At 41.8% G+C, this 16607-nt stretch overlaps 1 protein-coding gene across 1 annotated transcript in view; it reads right to left on the bottom strand.

Moving 5' to 3' along the window:
- The window catches only part of SLC16A2 (solute carrier family 16 member 2), a 153005-nt gene that overhangs the window by 15877 nt on the left and 120521 nt on the right, over positions 1 to 16607 (bottom strand). The window contains exon 4 of the mRNA XM_066581644.1: positions 13103 to 13249. Within this exon, the coding sequence (XP_066437741.1) occupies positions 13103 to 13249 (147 nt within the window). The remainder of the gene's footprint in view (positions 1 to 13102; positions 13250 to 16607) is intronic.

A 16607-nucleotide genomic window follows, 5' to 3' on the forward strand; every position in this document is an offset into this window, starting at 1 on the left:
GAAATTGAAGATTTCCTACAATGGTGTGTACTACTCCCTTCAGAGGACAGCACAAACAGGCTCTAACCAGAGTAGAAAAAGAAGTGGGAGGCCGCGTTGCACAACTAAGCAAGAAGATAAGCACATTAGAGTCTCTAGTTTGAGAAACAGACGTCTCACAGGTACCCAACTGGCATCTTCATTAAATAGTACCCGCAAAACACCAGTGTCAACATCTACAGTGAAGAGGCGGCTGCGGGATTTTGGGCTTCAGGGCAGAGTGGCAAAGAAAAAGCCATATCTGAGACTGGCCAATAAAAGAAAAAGATTAAGATGGGCAAAAGAACACAGACATTGGACAGAGGAAGACTGGAAAAAAGTGTTGTGGACGGATGAATCCAAGTTTGAGGTGTTTGGATCACAAAGAAGAACGTTTGTGAGACGCAGAACAAATGAAAAGATGCTGGAAGAATGCCTGACGCCATCTGTTAAGCATGGTGGAGGTAATGTGATGGTCTGGGGTTGCTTTGGTGCTGGTAAGGTGGGAGATTTGTACAGGGTAAAAGGGATTCTGAATAAGGAAGGCTATCACTCCATTTTGCAACGCCATTCCATACCCAGTGGACAGCGCTTGATTGGAACCAATTTCATCCTACAACAGGACAATGACCCTAAACACACCTCCAAATTGTGCAAGAACTATTTACAGCAGAAGCAGGCAGCTGGTATTCTATCGGTAATGGAGTGGCCAGCGCAGTCACCAGATCTGAACCCCATTGAGCTGTTGTGGGAGCAGCTTGACCGTATGGTACGCCAGAAGTGCCCATCCAACCAATCCAACTTGTGGGAGATGCTTCTAGAAGCGTGGGGTGCAATTTCACAAGCTTACCTCAACAAATTAACAGCTAGAATGTCAAAGGTGTGCAATGCTGTAATTGCTGCAAAAGGAGGATTCTTTGACGAAAGCAAGTTTGATGTAAAAACAATGTTATTTCAAATACAAATCATTATTTCTAACCTTGTCAATGTCTTGACTCTATTTTCTATTCATTTCACAACGCATGGTGGTGAATAAGTGTGACTTTTCATGGAAAACACAAAATTGTTTGGGTGACCCCAAACTTTTGAACGGTAGTGTATATGTGGGGTCTTTTGAAGAAGTATACATATAGGATTTGCACATTAAATTGTATGGTAGATTTACTGGTGAGCTGCTAATAATCTAGGCGGTTCAAAAGAGGACATGGGTAAATACGTAGAAACTCTTAATATCAATTTTTGGAGACTAGATTTTACTATCCACATCCATAAGGAGGAAATTTCCTTTCTAGATTTCCTTATTTTTATTCAAGATAACAATAAATACACTGAAAGCTTCTTTAAGAAGGTCAATTCCAGGAGCTACTTAGACTTCTCAAGCTGTTATTTGTAAGCCGGTAAAGAGAATATACCGTAGGGCCAGTTTAAAAGGATACGTAGAAACTGTACCGCATATCAGAGTTACATTACACAATCGGGATTTTTGAAATGTAGGTTCTTGAAGGAAAGAATACTCTAGAAAATTACTCTGGTCAGCCTTTGATAAAACTAAGGCGTTGAACCAGGAGTCATGCTTAATGAAGGTAAAAAAAAAAAGAGAAAAGAGAGAAAAAGAAGAGGACGACTATAAAACATGCAACATAGTGATATTAAAAAAGTCCTAGTGCCACACTGAAGTATCCTCCAGGCAGATGCTATCTTACAAGGTCTGATACCAACTAAACCAGTAACTGTTTTTCAAAAAGGGAGATCTCCTTGGGAACGACTTCTCATATTTGTTGGACATGTCCAATAGTAAGGCCTCTCTGGAAGCAGGTTGCCAACCTCATATCCAAAGTCCTTGGCGAACCATTCCCCCTCTCTCTGTCTTCTTTTCTCTTGGTTGAAAAAAACTCATAAGGTTCCAATAATCCACAGCTTAAAGTTTCACAGTACATTTGTATGATTGCTAGAATATATATTGCCTCTCAATAGCTCTCACGCATCCATCTAATTAATCAAATTCTCACTAGTGTCTAAAAAATGATGCTGTATGAAAAATTGTCGGCCATGAGAAAAGATAAAGTTATTCCTTAAAACTTGGCAACCGTGGTCTACTTTTTTGGAGATACCCGGATCACCTCGACTATGGGGTAGAAAGAGAGTAGGAAGAGAGCGTTGGAAATGATGATCGTCCAAAAATAAATTCATGACCCTGGGTCACCTTTTTGTGTTTTTTCCTTCTATTATTTTTTATATACTCCCCAAAAGGAGGGAAAGAAGATATAAAAGAAAACAGAAATACTCAATAGGTAATTACAATCTTATGGGGATGTTAATTGTTCTGTTTATATATTGACATTACATTAATGCACCCCCTGCAAGGAGACTTTTTTTTATCTGATTAGCATGTAATGATTCGCTTACTTTCCAATAAAATCATTTGCGATAAAAAAAAAAAAAAAAAACACATCTTGGCTCCATCCTGCCCTAGAAAGAATAAGGAGGAGAGGGTATTGTTCGATAAATTATTAGGCGGAGATCCATTACTACTTAAGGGCTATTTTAAATGTGGTGCCCTTATGTGTGAATGCTGTTCAAAGATCATTCATAAAACACGAGATGTATAGAAGGCGAGAACGAACCACATCATCTAAAGGATGGTTGGAATTAAATAATATGTCTATTGGAGTGCTGATGTCGATAAAGGGATGGTAAAAGAAGTATAGTATTAACTCTTTAAAACTCCTTTTAGATTTCATTTGTTCAGCTGTTTAGTCGTTTACATTCACTAATGTGAAGGACTAGACGGTTGCTGTTTACACACAACGATGTGCAAACAAGCAAATTATTTTTAAGTCTGCATAAAATGAACGACGAATGAGATGCAAATAAATTCTTGTTTGTCGTTCAGTCGCTGGCCGTGTTAACACTGAACGATTATTGCTCAAATTTGCACAATCCATCAATTTTTTGAATGATAATCGTTTCATGTAAAAGGCTCTAAGAGAAAAGGCCCATGAACACTGGTCCAATATAACTAACACAGCGTCTCCAGACACTATTCTAACTATCACAATAACATCCTCATTTGGATGTTATCTCCTATCAAAAAAGTTCTACAGGTCGAGTTCCAAAACTACGAACCAAAGAAATGTATTTCATTTTTAAGGTTAAAACTTTTGTTCCTCATGTTCTTAATCAAAAGCTGGGACTTCTTTAAATAATTTTTTCCCTTCTTTAATCTATATTACCCTGTATATTCATACATATTTTTTTACTTATAACTTTTATGTATTCCTACTATTGTTTTTATAGCACTCTGTATGATATTGTTTATCTAACATTTTTACTGTTATAAATCTCTATATTTTATTATACTAGATTGACCCGATGTTTTTGCTACGTGAATATAAAATGTTTCAATCGTGGTGGTTGTTAACTTCTAAATCTGCTTGGTTAGGGGGTTATTTAGCGCGTCACTTGGTATTTGGAGCAGATATCGAATACAAAAAAAGCCTACAGGTCTCTCTCTGTTTGTCTGTCTCTCTCTTTTGTTGTCTGTCTCTCTCTCTCAAAAGTTGCAAAAATTCAGCAGGATAACCGGTTTTATCAAATATACATCAATACGATGCATGTATTTTTTGTATATAAAGTAATTATGATGCAACATTTCCACCCCTCTTGGGGTCTTTGTCAAGGAGGGGTGGAAACGTTGCATGTATTTTTCGTATATGGAGTAATAAAGAGAAGCATCGTGTTGATGCATATTTGATAAACTCGGTTATGCTGCTCAATTTTTGCAACTTTTGAAGTGGGCTGTGGACCCTGGAGTCGGGTCCTCTTTGAGCTTTGCATTTTGCTCTGTGCCTCACACCACTGGTGTTCTCTTGGGAGTGCTGCTATGTTTCTGTGCTTGTACTAGACTGTCTCTCTCTCTGTCTCTCTCGCTTTCTGTCTCGGTGTCGCTCTCTCTCTCGGTCTGTCTCTTTCGTTCTCTCTCTCTATTGATCTCTCTGTCTCTATTGCTCTCTCTCTCTCTCTCTGTTTCTCTATCGCTCTCTCTCTCTCTGTTTCTCTATTGCTCTCATTCTGTCTGTCTCTCTATTGCTATCTGTATGTCTCTCTATCGCTCTCTGTCTCACTATCTATCTCTTTCTATTGCTCTCTGTCTCTCTACTGCTTTCTCTATGTTTCTATCACTCTTTCTCTCACTGTCTCTCTTTCTATAGCTTCCTCTGTCTCTATTGCTTTCTCACTCTGTCTCTCTATTGCTCTCTCTCTGTCTCTCTATAATTATCTCTCTATCAATGTCTCTATCACTTTCTCTCACTGTCTCTCTATCGCTCTCTGTCTCTTTAACGCTCTTTCTCTCACTGTCTCTCTCTATCTATTGCTCTCTGTCTCTCTATCGCTCTCTCTCTCTCTCTGTCGCTCTTGGTTGAGCAGTGTATGGTGCAGCTTACCAGTGTATGCTATGTTTAGCAATGCTTCACTAATTCCAGCACAGCAGCGCCGCCTATAGACCCGACTAACAGTCCCTGAATGTATTAAACTCAGATTTGATGATTTTCCGGCAGCGGTGAGCATGTGTGACACCAACATCATACACCAAAGTTACGGCAAATGGGTCGAAGTGTGGTGCAAGAAAAAGCATGTAGGCTTATTTATATTAGATCTATCTAGTTTTATCCATGTGTTTTTAACCCCTCCACGTCCCAGAGCATCCATTCATGTCCTGGGTGTGCAGGGTTTGCATGGGCTGGAATTGGAAGCGGATCCCGCTCAATACACAGCGGTTCTTGACAGCTAACACCCGCCTGTAACAACGGTGTGTGATTTTCAGGACACTATCAACACACCTGGGTGAGTCACTGTCACATTTATATACTTTCTGCCTTTTACTTGCTTCACCTGCAGCGCTGTCCCTTTTTTGATTGCTTTTATTTGTTGGTTGCTTTGCCTATTCCTGAATACCCCACCACTTAGACTTATTATCTTTATTGATAAATGCATTTGGTTCTGCACTAACACTTTATATCAGAAGACTTTCCAGATTGTATAATCTATGTTGTGACTTTGATTTATCGTTCTTGCCTTCATTGACAGGTGCAGCCATACGACCACTCATGATGTCTGGTCTGCTTATGTCTTTGGTTTAACCCTCTCCAATCCACTGTCTGACGTCCAAAGACATTATGATTTAAGGCTGTACAGCTCCGATGTTGGAAGACGTGCGTCGGGGTTCTCTTACTGTATATTGCCACCCTCTCAGCTGTTTGAGCCTATCCAACATGTCACCTCATGCAGTACTGGCTTTAGCCAGCATATAGCGCCGTTGTATAACGGCAGAAAAAGAGTAAGCCCCCTAAGAAAACCAGGATACAAGTTGGATTGGAAAGGGTTAAGGTGTAGCAGTCTTTCTTCTTCATGTATGAACAACTTTTCATATCAGTATTCCAATGTAGTTATTCTTTTAACTAATTTACTGATCATATTTTCCATTAAAATCTGTTTCACCGAAAAACTCAACTATATATTAATAGAGATGAGCGAACGTGCTCGTAATGAGTACTTACGCACCCGAGTACCGCCATTTTCGAGTACTTCAGTACTCGGGCGTAAAGATTCGGGGGGCGCCGGGGGGCGGGGAGAGGCGCCGCGGTGCGAGGGGTAGCAGCGGGGAACAGGGGGGAGCCCTCTCTCTCTCCCTCTCCCCCCCACTCCCCACTGCTACCCCCCGTGCCGCCACGGCACCCCCCGAATCTTTACGCGCGAGTACCGCTGTACTCGAAAATGGCGGTGCTCGGGTGCGTAAGTACTCGTAACGAGTACGTTCGCTCATCTCTATATATTAACCTTCTAGATGGAAAACCCAGACTAAAGTGTCTTCATCTCTTCCTGCCATCAACTACAGATAATCACGGCCGATGCCGTGAAAGCCATACTAGTCCTCATGCGCCGGTGCGCCTTTTGGCCGTAATGAATACTATTCCCACTATTTTTACATTCTTCACAGAGGTATTTATAAAGCCTACACTGATTTGTTAAACTATACTCGATTATGACATATATCTTGGAAACGTATTGCATAACCACACACTATGTTCCTTTTATTGAAACAAAAAAAAAATTGGACCATTTACACTAGCCTGTTGGTATTGTTACGAGTCTTCCTGGGTTTTAGAGAAGTCTCACCAATCTAGTGGACTCCTCTACAAGGTAAGCAAATCGTATCTTCTATTCTATCTGATCGACCCACCAGGAGCGCTGGATTTTTTGCATTTTATTTCTTCCTTGTTTAAACGACCGAGGTATTTCCGTACCCTGGGGACATCCCGTGATCCTCTCCCTGCCTAGCAGAATGGTCTGAGGGATTTGGTGGTGGATTGGACCAATAATTACAATAAAGGTAGTCTTGGACCGGCAGTGTGGACGCCTGTCGTTTAAGGCGCGTTCCACACCAGGTGAGTCCCCTTTTACATATACACCCTCTATTCCACTAAATGAACCCATCAGTTGGAGCGCGATCCTTATTATTCACTTTCGCCTTTGAGATTTGGAATGCATCATAAGATAAAGCTTCAGCCTAGTAGGGTGATGGCGCCACATGAAGAAGTACTTGTCCCTTTGGAAGCCCGAGAGAACTCTCGTAGTGACTGCAATCAACAGGAAAACGGATTTAAAGGGACAGTCCCACGATGGAAACGACACAGGTGATTGTGTGTACATACATGGCAGGAAGCTGTAAAAACCTATATATTGCTATACATTTACACTATGGTCTGTCTCTCTGTTTAACTCTACAGAGCCCCGATTTATAACACTGCGTCCTCCCTTCTAACAAGAAATACACTTTTAATGAATATTCATTCATTTCTGGGAAATTGAAAACCAATAACATTTTCTGTCTGTACCCGCATGTCATGATTTAGGAGCCTGGTTATATAGGGCCTGGGCTCTGGACCCATTACACGTCAGCAGTATAACATTTCCTGTAACCTATACAGCCTCTTAAAACCTCAGGCGGAGGCCGGCCAAGAAACTTGCTAAACATAGCACTTCATTTCCAAAATCCAGCAGGGACCTTCTATAAGTTATAACGCTGGATAAAGAAATGAATGTTACCCAATAAATTACAATGCAGCAGCTGCACCACATAAAAGTGAAATATTCTCCAATCTGCCCGAGTTAACAAAAACCAAGGATAAAGAAGCCTAACCGCTCGGAGGTTATTTATCAGCCTTCTCTGGTGTGAAAAACAGCGCGCCTCCGGTAGAACGTGAATGGAAAGAAAAATAACATTGTCTTGACTGATGACATAAAAAGTGCAAATTAATGAACTTGCTGCCAATGCATTCTCCTATGGTTAGAAAATGCAAAGAAAACTGCTCAGGCTGCTCCAAATCAGTCAGGGACATGTATAGGTTTCCACATCCCTAAGAAATGATGTGTGACGACGGCCCCTAAGGACTGCCTTCCACATGGCTAATTTTTTTTTTAGCTCTTTGACCACTTCATTTTTTATCATTCAGTCCAATTAACACTAAAGATCTGCTGCCATCTCTCCAACTGTGTGTATTATGGTTGGCACGCCAACATTTAGGAAAGGCAGAGTAGAGTTTGAACTCTATTGGTTTCATACATCCAAACTTTCCGCATCTCACAAATTAACTCTTTGTCTGCAAAGCCGATTTCAATTTCCGTGCTGCATGAACTAGGGGGCAGTTTTTCATGGTATTCAAAAGAATGTTAAAATGGTGCAAATTTTGACATAGACTTGGGTGCTGGAATCCATACCCAAATCGGGGGTGAACTTCCACCAAAAGATTCGCCGGAGCCAGAAAACTGAAAAGTTGTAGGCGGGAGGCAGATATGACAGGGTTAACGGGGAGTGAAAGGGTTAAGAGAAGAAGAGAACACTGGGTAGAGAAAGGGGGGGTTAGTGGGGGAGTAAAAAGAGCGGCAAGGAAGGTGGGGGGGAGGAGTCAGTTTTCAAAGAAAATTAGCACTTGGAGCACAGCTGTGGAAGTGTCCCACCCGCCCGCCCTTGGGTAAAAAAGGGGGGGTGTATCGTCATGGCAGCAGGAGGGGTGGAGGGGTCCCTTGGAATCAGCTAAACGGGGTATCCGTATACCCTAGTCATGAGTGAGGCCATATTATTTATCCATAAAAATAAAATTGCAGTCTGATTGCTTCTTATGAAGCCCGGTGTCCGTGTAATAACACTGAGCTCATCAGGAGAAGGAACATTGTTCTGGGGACATGGGCGCCAACATTTTTCTCACAATCCTGTAATTGGCCTTCAACATCCACAACCTCCCCACTTGCATACGGTTAAAATAAAAATAAAAAAAACGGTCCGCAAGTCTTTAGGGGTACAGAATACGAATCGCGTGATAGATATTGTCAAAAAACATTATTTAGTCAGTAGAGATTTGAAATTTTATTTTTTAAATTTCATTTCTTAATTTTAGACTAATTGAGACATCGTCCAAACAAAGTCGACATACAACAGGTCTGTGATATGAGGAGTAACATACGTATGGTAAGAGACTGACAACAATATTACCGGCGAAAGTTAAACCTAGATTTGTACCACCCAGAGTTGTGGGAGATTAGATGGGCCGATAATCTAGTTTAAAGTGTGTAACTTCATAGTAACATAGTATGTAAGGCCAAAAAAAGACATATGTCCATCCAGTTCAGCCTATTACCCCCCTTCCCCCTCAGTGTTGATCCAGAGAAAGCAAAAAAAAAAAAAAACAAAGCAAAGGGTAATACCCAATTTTTCACCATTCAAGGGAAAAAAAATTCCTTCCCGACTCCAATCTGGCAATCTGAATAATCCCCGGATCACCGACCCTTCTGAAGTTATGATTATCACATATAATATTGTATCACTCAATTTGGCATCATTATTGAAATCTCCACCTAGTATGATGGGCATTTGTGTATCGACTATCATGTTTTCATTGATCTTTTTTGTAGTCTCAGAGTAAGCCATCATTCCCCGAACAGCGGCATTTCCAAATCGGAGATGTAGACTTTAACTTTGACACGCTCCTGATAAGCCTTTTGACGCTCAGCATTAGCGATTTTAGACTTTTTGTAATTCTCACGAGCCACTCTATCCTCTCGAATACATTTTTGAAAATTTCGAAGGCATTTATTAGCCGTATGTCGCAATTTTTGAACCACTTTGCACAATTTTCCCAAATATTTAGTATTTGCTGTTTTTTTTTGCTGTATACTTGCAGGACTCACTGAGACGAATCAAACGCCACCTCACACCATGTGATCGCACGCTGGAGGCCAGAGCTGCACTAATTTTTAGCCACACGGCACATCATTTTAGTACCTCAATATAGTGGTGCTATTGTATCACCCGCTATCGTCATACCGAGACTCTTGTTGCTGGCTACATTGGTCCTTCCTCTTCACAATGACATATTTACACCGTTGTCATATGTGTTATCTAGAAATCATTTTGTTTTTTGTTCAAAAACTTTTTATTTGGATAGATTGCACACTGTACAGATATCAGTAGAGTGTGGGTATACATCAGGTACATACATGCCCAAAACAATGAAATCACTTCCCCGCACTACAGATATACGGCCCAGGACCCTACAAATATGAAGAAAACTCTATCCAGCTTTTCCAATTAGATATAATAAAACTAACCAGGGAACAAAGAAGAAAAACAAAGGTGGGGGGGCAAAAATAAGGGAAAAAAAAAAAAGAGTAAGGAGATAAGGAAACCATCACAGCTTTTGGGCCAGGGGAAAATCATTTTGTTTTTAAAACTTTCATGTTTTTGTGACACTCACCGGTCTAAGTACGGTTCCGAAAGTATAGACCTATTCTATGTCAAAAACCAACAAACAAACTAAAAACCCCAAATGAGCATTTTTTGCAGTTAACTCAGCTGCACAAGGAAGGCAGCAGCCTTCCACTCTTCTCCTTTGGAGAGCAAATACTGGCAGAGCCTATAAATATGTGCACCACCGTTACAATGAATACGGGTGGTCGAAGGTGAAGGACCTGCATATATATGTTACATCTCTATAAAAGACTATATATATATACTGCTAGTTCTGCTTTAAGTAGTGGACTAAGGTTACATATTCCATTGGATTTGCAGGAGTTATGATGCTGTTCCCATGATACAGAGGACATCAGAACAACAAGATTATCAGCAGACTAGATCAGTCGTCGCAGCATAAGGTGCTTTTCGCCATCCTTATGGTTCGGAGGAAATTCATACGCGGCAGCTGTAACAATCAGTGAGGAAACTCTGCTTTGCTACAAAACGCTATGAATACTAACCGCTGGCTGTCCCTCCTACTGTAGATAGCCATTTCTCCGAAACTGTATATATTTACGCGCCGACTGAAGGTTTTTTGTGTGATGATATAAAGTACAGAGAGAAAGAAAATGTTGGCGTATTACTGAAGAAGGAACAAATGTTCAAGGGCAGCGGCTGACATCTCAGTGTCAGGATGACTCATTATCCTGATGTGCACCAGAACCCAGACAACAAAACAACACGGCTGCTACGAGTACAAGTGCGCAGCTACCGGCCACTATTGCACTCCTCCATAAAACCTATGTGTAAGCAGCATGCAGGGTTTTGTTTAAGGCATCAGCAGACCATCTTCTGAAGTATTGCACTAGTGTAGGAGTCTGCAAATGATACTTTTTATTGTACCCTGATGGGGCGATAAGTAAAGTAAAGTATAAACTAACTCTAAAGAGTTATCAGGAAGAGTTTATTCTGGCTAGGTTCACATGTAGCACAAGACCCGCGGAAGATTTCCATGCAACAAAGTCCGCAAATAGAGTGGATTTTGGCACAGATTTTACACCCACTTTTCAAGAGGTAAAATCTGCACTAAAGATCCACATCACAGGCTGTCCTGCTGCAGAGTTATAAGATGCGCTTTAATTCAATTTACACTGCAGACATTCTCTGCCAATAGTTGATGACAATTCTTGAAATCTCTTCCACACGTCTGGTACTGTAAAATGCTGCGGAAAATCTGCAGCTTTTCCACTGTATGTGAGCATATCCTTACAGGGGTTGTTTAAAATCGATAACCTATCCTCAGTTGATGGCATCTGGAATGCCTGCCAATCAGCTGTTTGCTGGGCCTGCCATCATTGCATAGTGCAGTGGCCCAGGATGGTACTGCAGGTGCTGCTCCCACTTAAAGGGGTTGTCCCGCGCCAGCCAGTGGGTCTATACACTTCTGTATGGCCATTATAATGCACTTTGTAATGTACATTGTGCATTAATTATGAGCCATACAGAAGTTATAAAAAGTTTTTCACTTACCTGCTCCACTGCTGGCGTCCTCGTCTCCATGGTTGCCGTCTAATTTTCGCCGTCTAAAATGGTCGAATGGCCAAATTAGACGCGCTTGCGCAGTCCGGGTCTTCTTATCTTCTCAATGGGGCTCCGTGTAGCTCCGCCCCGTCACGTGCCGATTCCAGCCAATCAGGAGGCTGGAATCGGCAATGGACCGCACAGAAGAGCTGCGGTCCACGGAGGAAGAAGATGCCGGCGGCCATCTTCAACCGGTAAGTATAGAAGTCACCGGAGCGCGGGGATTCAGGTAAGCGCTGTGCTGTTCTTTTTTTCAGTCCCTGCATCGGGGTTGTCTCGCGCCGAACGGGGGGGGGGGGGGGGGTTGAAAAAAAAAAAACCCGTTTCGGCGCGGGACAACCCCTTTAATTTTAAGGGGAGCTGCTCCTGCAATACCAACCCCAGCCACAACACAACAGACAGAGATGTCTACCTCCAGCTCTGTCCGCAAGGACTGCTGGCCCGATATCAGCTGATCAGTGGGGATTCCGAGCGGCAGGCACTCAATAATCCTGAGGATAGGTCAGCAATATTAAGGTCGCGAACAACCTTTCTAAAGCAGAAAATCGAAATGAGCGCCTATATGTAAGTTCTACAGATCACTTTATGATCAGTTTTGATTTGAGAGGTTTATCCATGTGGTGTTTTTGTGGTCCTATTTTTTCTTCTTCAGTTACCCAAATTATTTTTGCAGTGCTTCTTTTTCCCCGCAACATTTAGAGCTATTGTTTTGTATCTTTTTTTCACTGAATTTTTTCCCTGTTTTTTAGTTTTATTACATGTAAAAAATTAAACTAAAAAGTGCTCGATCAAATGAATAAATAGCTATTACAAAATGAGCAGCTTTTTATTTTCCCAGTATACCGTTCAGCAGACTCAGTATTTGCATATTTGCTGATTTTCTGCAATGACCAAATACTTTTGTCCATATAGTGTATTTTTTCACTATATTCTGTAATTTTTTCACTTACTTTTGTCTTTTTTTACCATCTAGGTCCCCCATGATTTCATATAAGACCTATTTGGGGTCATTCAGTTACAGCCCCAGTTACAGGCGAAAATATTAACCTACAGTGACAGTAGTCATTGACAGAGCTGATCTGGGTCTGCTTGGACCCTGCAGCACTGCTGTAACAGGGGGTCACCTGGTGGTCATGTGATTTCCGGGTCGAATAGCTGAAGTGGCACTTCCACTTTCTCTATTCCCTACATAGCGCTCATTGAGTACTATGTAGCCTGCATGTGAGAAGGCAGAAGTGGTTTTTCACTCTGCTGGGTCCTCGGCTGTGATTAACAGCTGTGGGCCTGAACTGCTCCTCCTACATTGCAGGTGAAGACATTTAATCTTGCACTATTTTTTTTACATTTGGCCAGGATTTAAGCCCAGGACTAAGTGCCATAACTTTACTGTTCTTGGTCCTTAAGGGGTTAAGTTGGATGGGGTTGTGCTGCAATTCCCTGCACAACAGATGGCCGCAAAGACTGCAGGTAAAAACCTTGAAGGGGACATGTCCTAACTCTCAGAATCAGTGGGACCCCAATAGGTCGGAGCCCCATGGGTTGTAAAGTGATAATATATCAGAGCAACAGGTCACTACTTTAGAAGATGGGAATGAAAGAACATCAATTTCACATCACGCTAGAGAATTTCTACTTATGCAATATTATTGCATTACAAACCAAGCTTTATGCATTGGATGAATATACTTTCTAAAACTTCATTAACTTCAATACCTGCAAGTAAATCTTCTTCAGGCCAGGAATAAAGTCCCCGATTCTACCAGATGCAAGACGTGCGATGCCAGATGTTCCTCCGATGCACACCAGCGGGATCCAATGCTTGGAATCATCAATATTAAAACTCTGCTTCACAAACTTTGTCTAAGGAACAGAAAACAGCAATCAAACAGATGATACACATGTTTTTCAATGGCGCTGGCTTTCATGCTAAAGCGGTTTATACTTCCAAGGGGCTTCATAGGGGTGTTTTTATGGACGATCAGTGTGTGAACAATAGGTGTCTTATATATACACGGCAATGCCCACTGGCCTTACACAACCCAACTAATATGTCGCTATTAGAGATGAGCGAACGTACTCGGATCGGGTGTTTTTGGACCCGAGCACCGCTTTTTCCGAGTAACTGACTACTCGGACGAAAAGATTCGGGGGGCGGCGTGGTGGAGCGGGGGATAGCAGTGGGAAACAGGCAGGAGCTCTCTCTCTCCCCCCCTCCCCTCTGCAACCTCCTGCGCACCCCCGGCGCCCCCAGAATCTTTTCGTCCGAGTAGTCAGTTACTCGGAAAAAGCGGTGCTCGGGTCCAAAAACACCCGAACCGAGTACGTTCGCTCATCTCTAGTCGCTATAGTGGCTAAAACATAACTTCTATTTATCCCCATGTAATACTAAAAATACAGTTACCGTGCTCCTGTTAGCCGATATGTAGTGTATAACAAAAAAAAAGAAAAAACAAATACTAGCAGGTTAGATGTTGCCACAATGACGATAATATGGTCTACAACACAATGTGGAGCAAAATAAGCACGTGCAAACTAGGTGTCACCACAGTGCTAGTAGTGTAGCCTGCAACCCTATGCAGAATAAAACAGACACCGGCAATCTAAATGCTGGCAGTAGTAATCTGGATAACAACACAATGTAACACAAGAAAATATAGGAATTAGCAAGCTAGATATCACCAGAATGTTAATGCTAGTACTCCATAAAACATGGAGGAAAGCATTGTAGGCTGGGTGTCGCCAACGTGTTAGTAATACAATCTACCATGTAATGTAGGACAACATCCAATAGACGGCTAGATGTCGCCGCAGTATAACATAGTATATGAGACCCAAAAAAGACACATTTCTCTCCAGTTCAGCCTACTAATCCCCAATGTTGATCCAGAGGAAGGCAAAAAAAAAAAACTCAATGAAGTAAAAGCCAATTTTCCCCATTTAATGGAAAAACATTCCTTACCAACTCCAATCTTGCAATTAGAATAATCCCCAAATCACCGGATCACAATCAGTGATATAACATGTAATTTTGTAATGCTCAAAAAAAGGCATCCAGGCCTTTATCGAGTTCACCATCACCACGTCCTCAGGCAGCGATTTCCACAGTCTCACTGCTCTTACAGTACAGAACCCTCTTCTATGTTGGTGTAGAAACCTTCTTTCCTTTAGATGTAGAGGGTGCCCCCTTGTTACTGTCACAGTCCTGGGTATAAATAGATGATGGGAGAGATCTCTGTATTGTCCCCTGATATATCTATATATAGTTATTAGGTCACCCTTCAGAGTAAATAACCCCAATTTTGATGACCTCTCTGGGTATTGTAGTCTGCCCATTCCATTTATTACTTTAGTTGCCCACCTTTGTACCCTTTCAAGCTCTGATATGTCCTTCTTGAGTACTGCTGGCCAAAACTGTCCACAATATTCCATGTGTGGTCTGACCGGTGACTTGTAAAGAGGAAGAACCATGTTCCCGTCATGTGCCTCTAAACCTCTTTTGATGCAGCACTTGATCCTATTTGCCTTGGCAGCAGCTGCCTGACACTGGTTGCTCCAGTTAAGCTTGCAGTTAATTAAACTCCCCAAGTCCTTTTCCCTGTCAGTGTTACCCAGTGATTTCCCATTTAGTGTGTAATGGTGACATGTATTTCCTCTGCCCATGTGCAGAACCTTACATTTATCAGTCATTTGCCGCTTTTCTGCCCCTAAGTTATCCACATCTACTTGCAACCATATAAGTACTGGTTACTCTATAAAGTGTGGAGGAATACACGGCAAGCTAGATGTCACCACGATGCGGGACGAAACAAACAACGGCAATCTAGGTCACCACAGTGTTGACGCTCATGGATTGCTCCATGGAAAATGGAGAAAAATACGCCAAGCTAGATGTCACCATAGTGTTAGTACTGGTTAACTTCACAGAGTGTGGAGATGAGGCAAGCTACATTGTATTGTAGGCCGTATGTGTGAGATTAAGGCGACCCCTAACTTGCCTGCATTTATTTCATTCTTGTGTTATATGCTGTGTATTGGCCAACCAGAATGTATTGACTGTGTGTTTTTAATAGTACATGGGTATCTTAATAGCATGAATAAAAGTTATGCTTAAACTAGTACAAGGACATATTAGTTGGGTTGTGTAGGTCCAGTGGACATTGGTGTATATATAATCAGATTCCTCAACCTATGTTTCTTTTCATTGGTCCCCTTCTGTACGACTATCTCTGGGACTCACACCATAAGCAGAATAAAGCTCTAGGGCATTGCAACCAACAAAGTAACATGCCCATTCATGTCATGTCTGGTACTAAAGCTAATCCCTACTCAATTTAATAAAAGCTATATTGTAGTACCAAGTAGATGCTAACGTACTGCAGAGATGACACTGAGCTGCTCCATAGAGCACTCCTTGCTCTGCTGGCCAGTGGGGATCCCAGGAGTGTCACCCCAACAGTGTACATGGTATAAGTCATACTTCATCATGATTTGTTTGTGTCACTGTGTTTCAATAAATTAGCACTATATTAAGAAAAACCTAAAAGCATTCATTTTTTACTTGGACCGAGGTCAATCTACTGTCGTCAAGATCTGGGAGCTAAATAAAAAGTTGGAGGGCATAAAATGGCATGATTTTCCTTCCTGAGGAAAACAATAGATTTAGACCTATGATAAATGGAAGATCTGGGCAAATGTTGTAAAACCAGCCCATATATTTTGAGTCTAGATAGGCATTGTTGTTTAAAGTGTTTTGGCTACTGAAGAGAATATACACCAGTCAGCCATAAGATTAAATCCCCCTGCCTATAACATTGCCAAGGTCCACCTGATGCCACCAGAACAGCTCTGACCCTTCGAGACATGGACTCTACAAGACCACTGAAGGTTTAGCCTCCAGTTGGATCTCATTTTTTGCTCCATCCAGTGGTACCATCAGGACGCCTGCTTGGCGGGAAGCAATATACGTTGGGTTTCTGGCCACCTCCATCCTTCACAATGGATCAAGTATTATATTGGTGACTATGTGTGCACTGGCACCTTATGCATAATTTGCATACATTTGATTTGGTAATGCATGCATGGTAGATTTGTGATATGTGTTTGTTGCAGTCTACATTTGGTCTGCATTTCAGGAAGTTTACGTTCATTTCTGGCATTTTGTGCCGGAAAGAATAGCACAGTCCACCATGCTACTCTTTCCAGCACAAAATGTTGGAAA

The sequence above is a fragment of the Eleutherodactylus coqui genome, chromosome 10 (genome assembly GCF_035609145.1).
Source record: "Eleutherodactylus coqui strain aEleCoq1 chromosome 10, aEleCoq1.hap1, whole genome shotgun sequence".
Classification (NCBI taxonomy): Eukaryota; Metazoa; Chordata; class Amphibia; order Anura; family Eleutherodactylidae; genus Eleutherodactylus; species Eleutherodactylus coqui.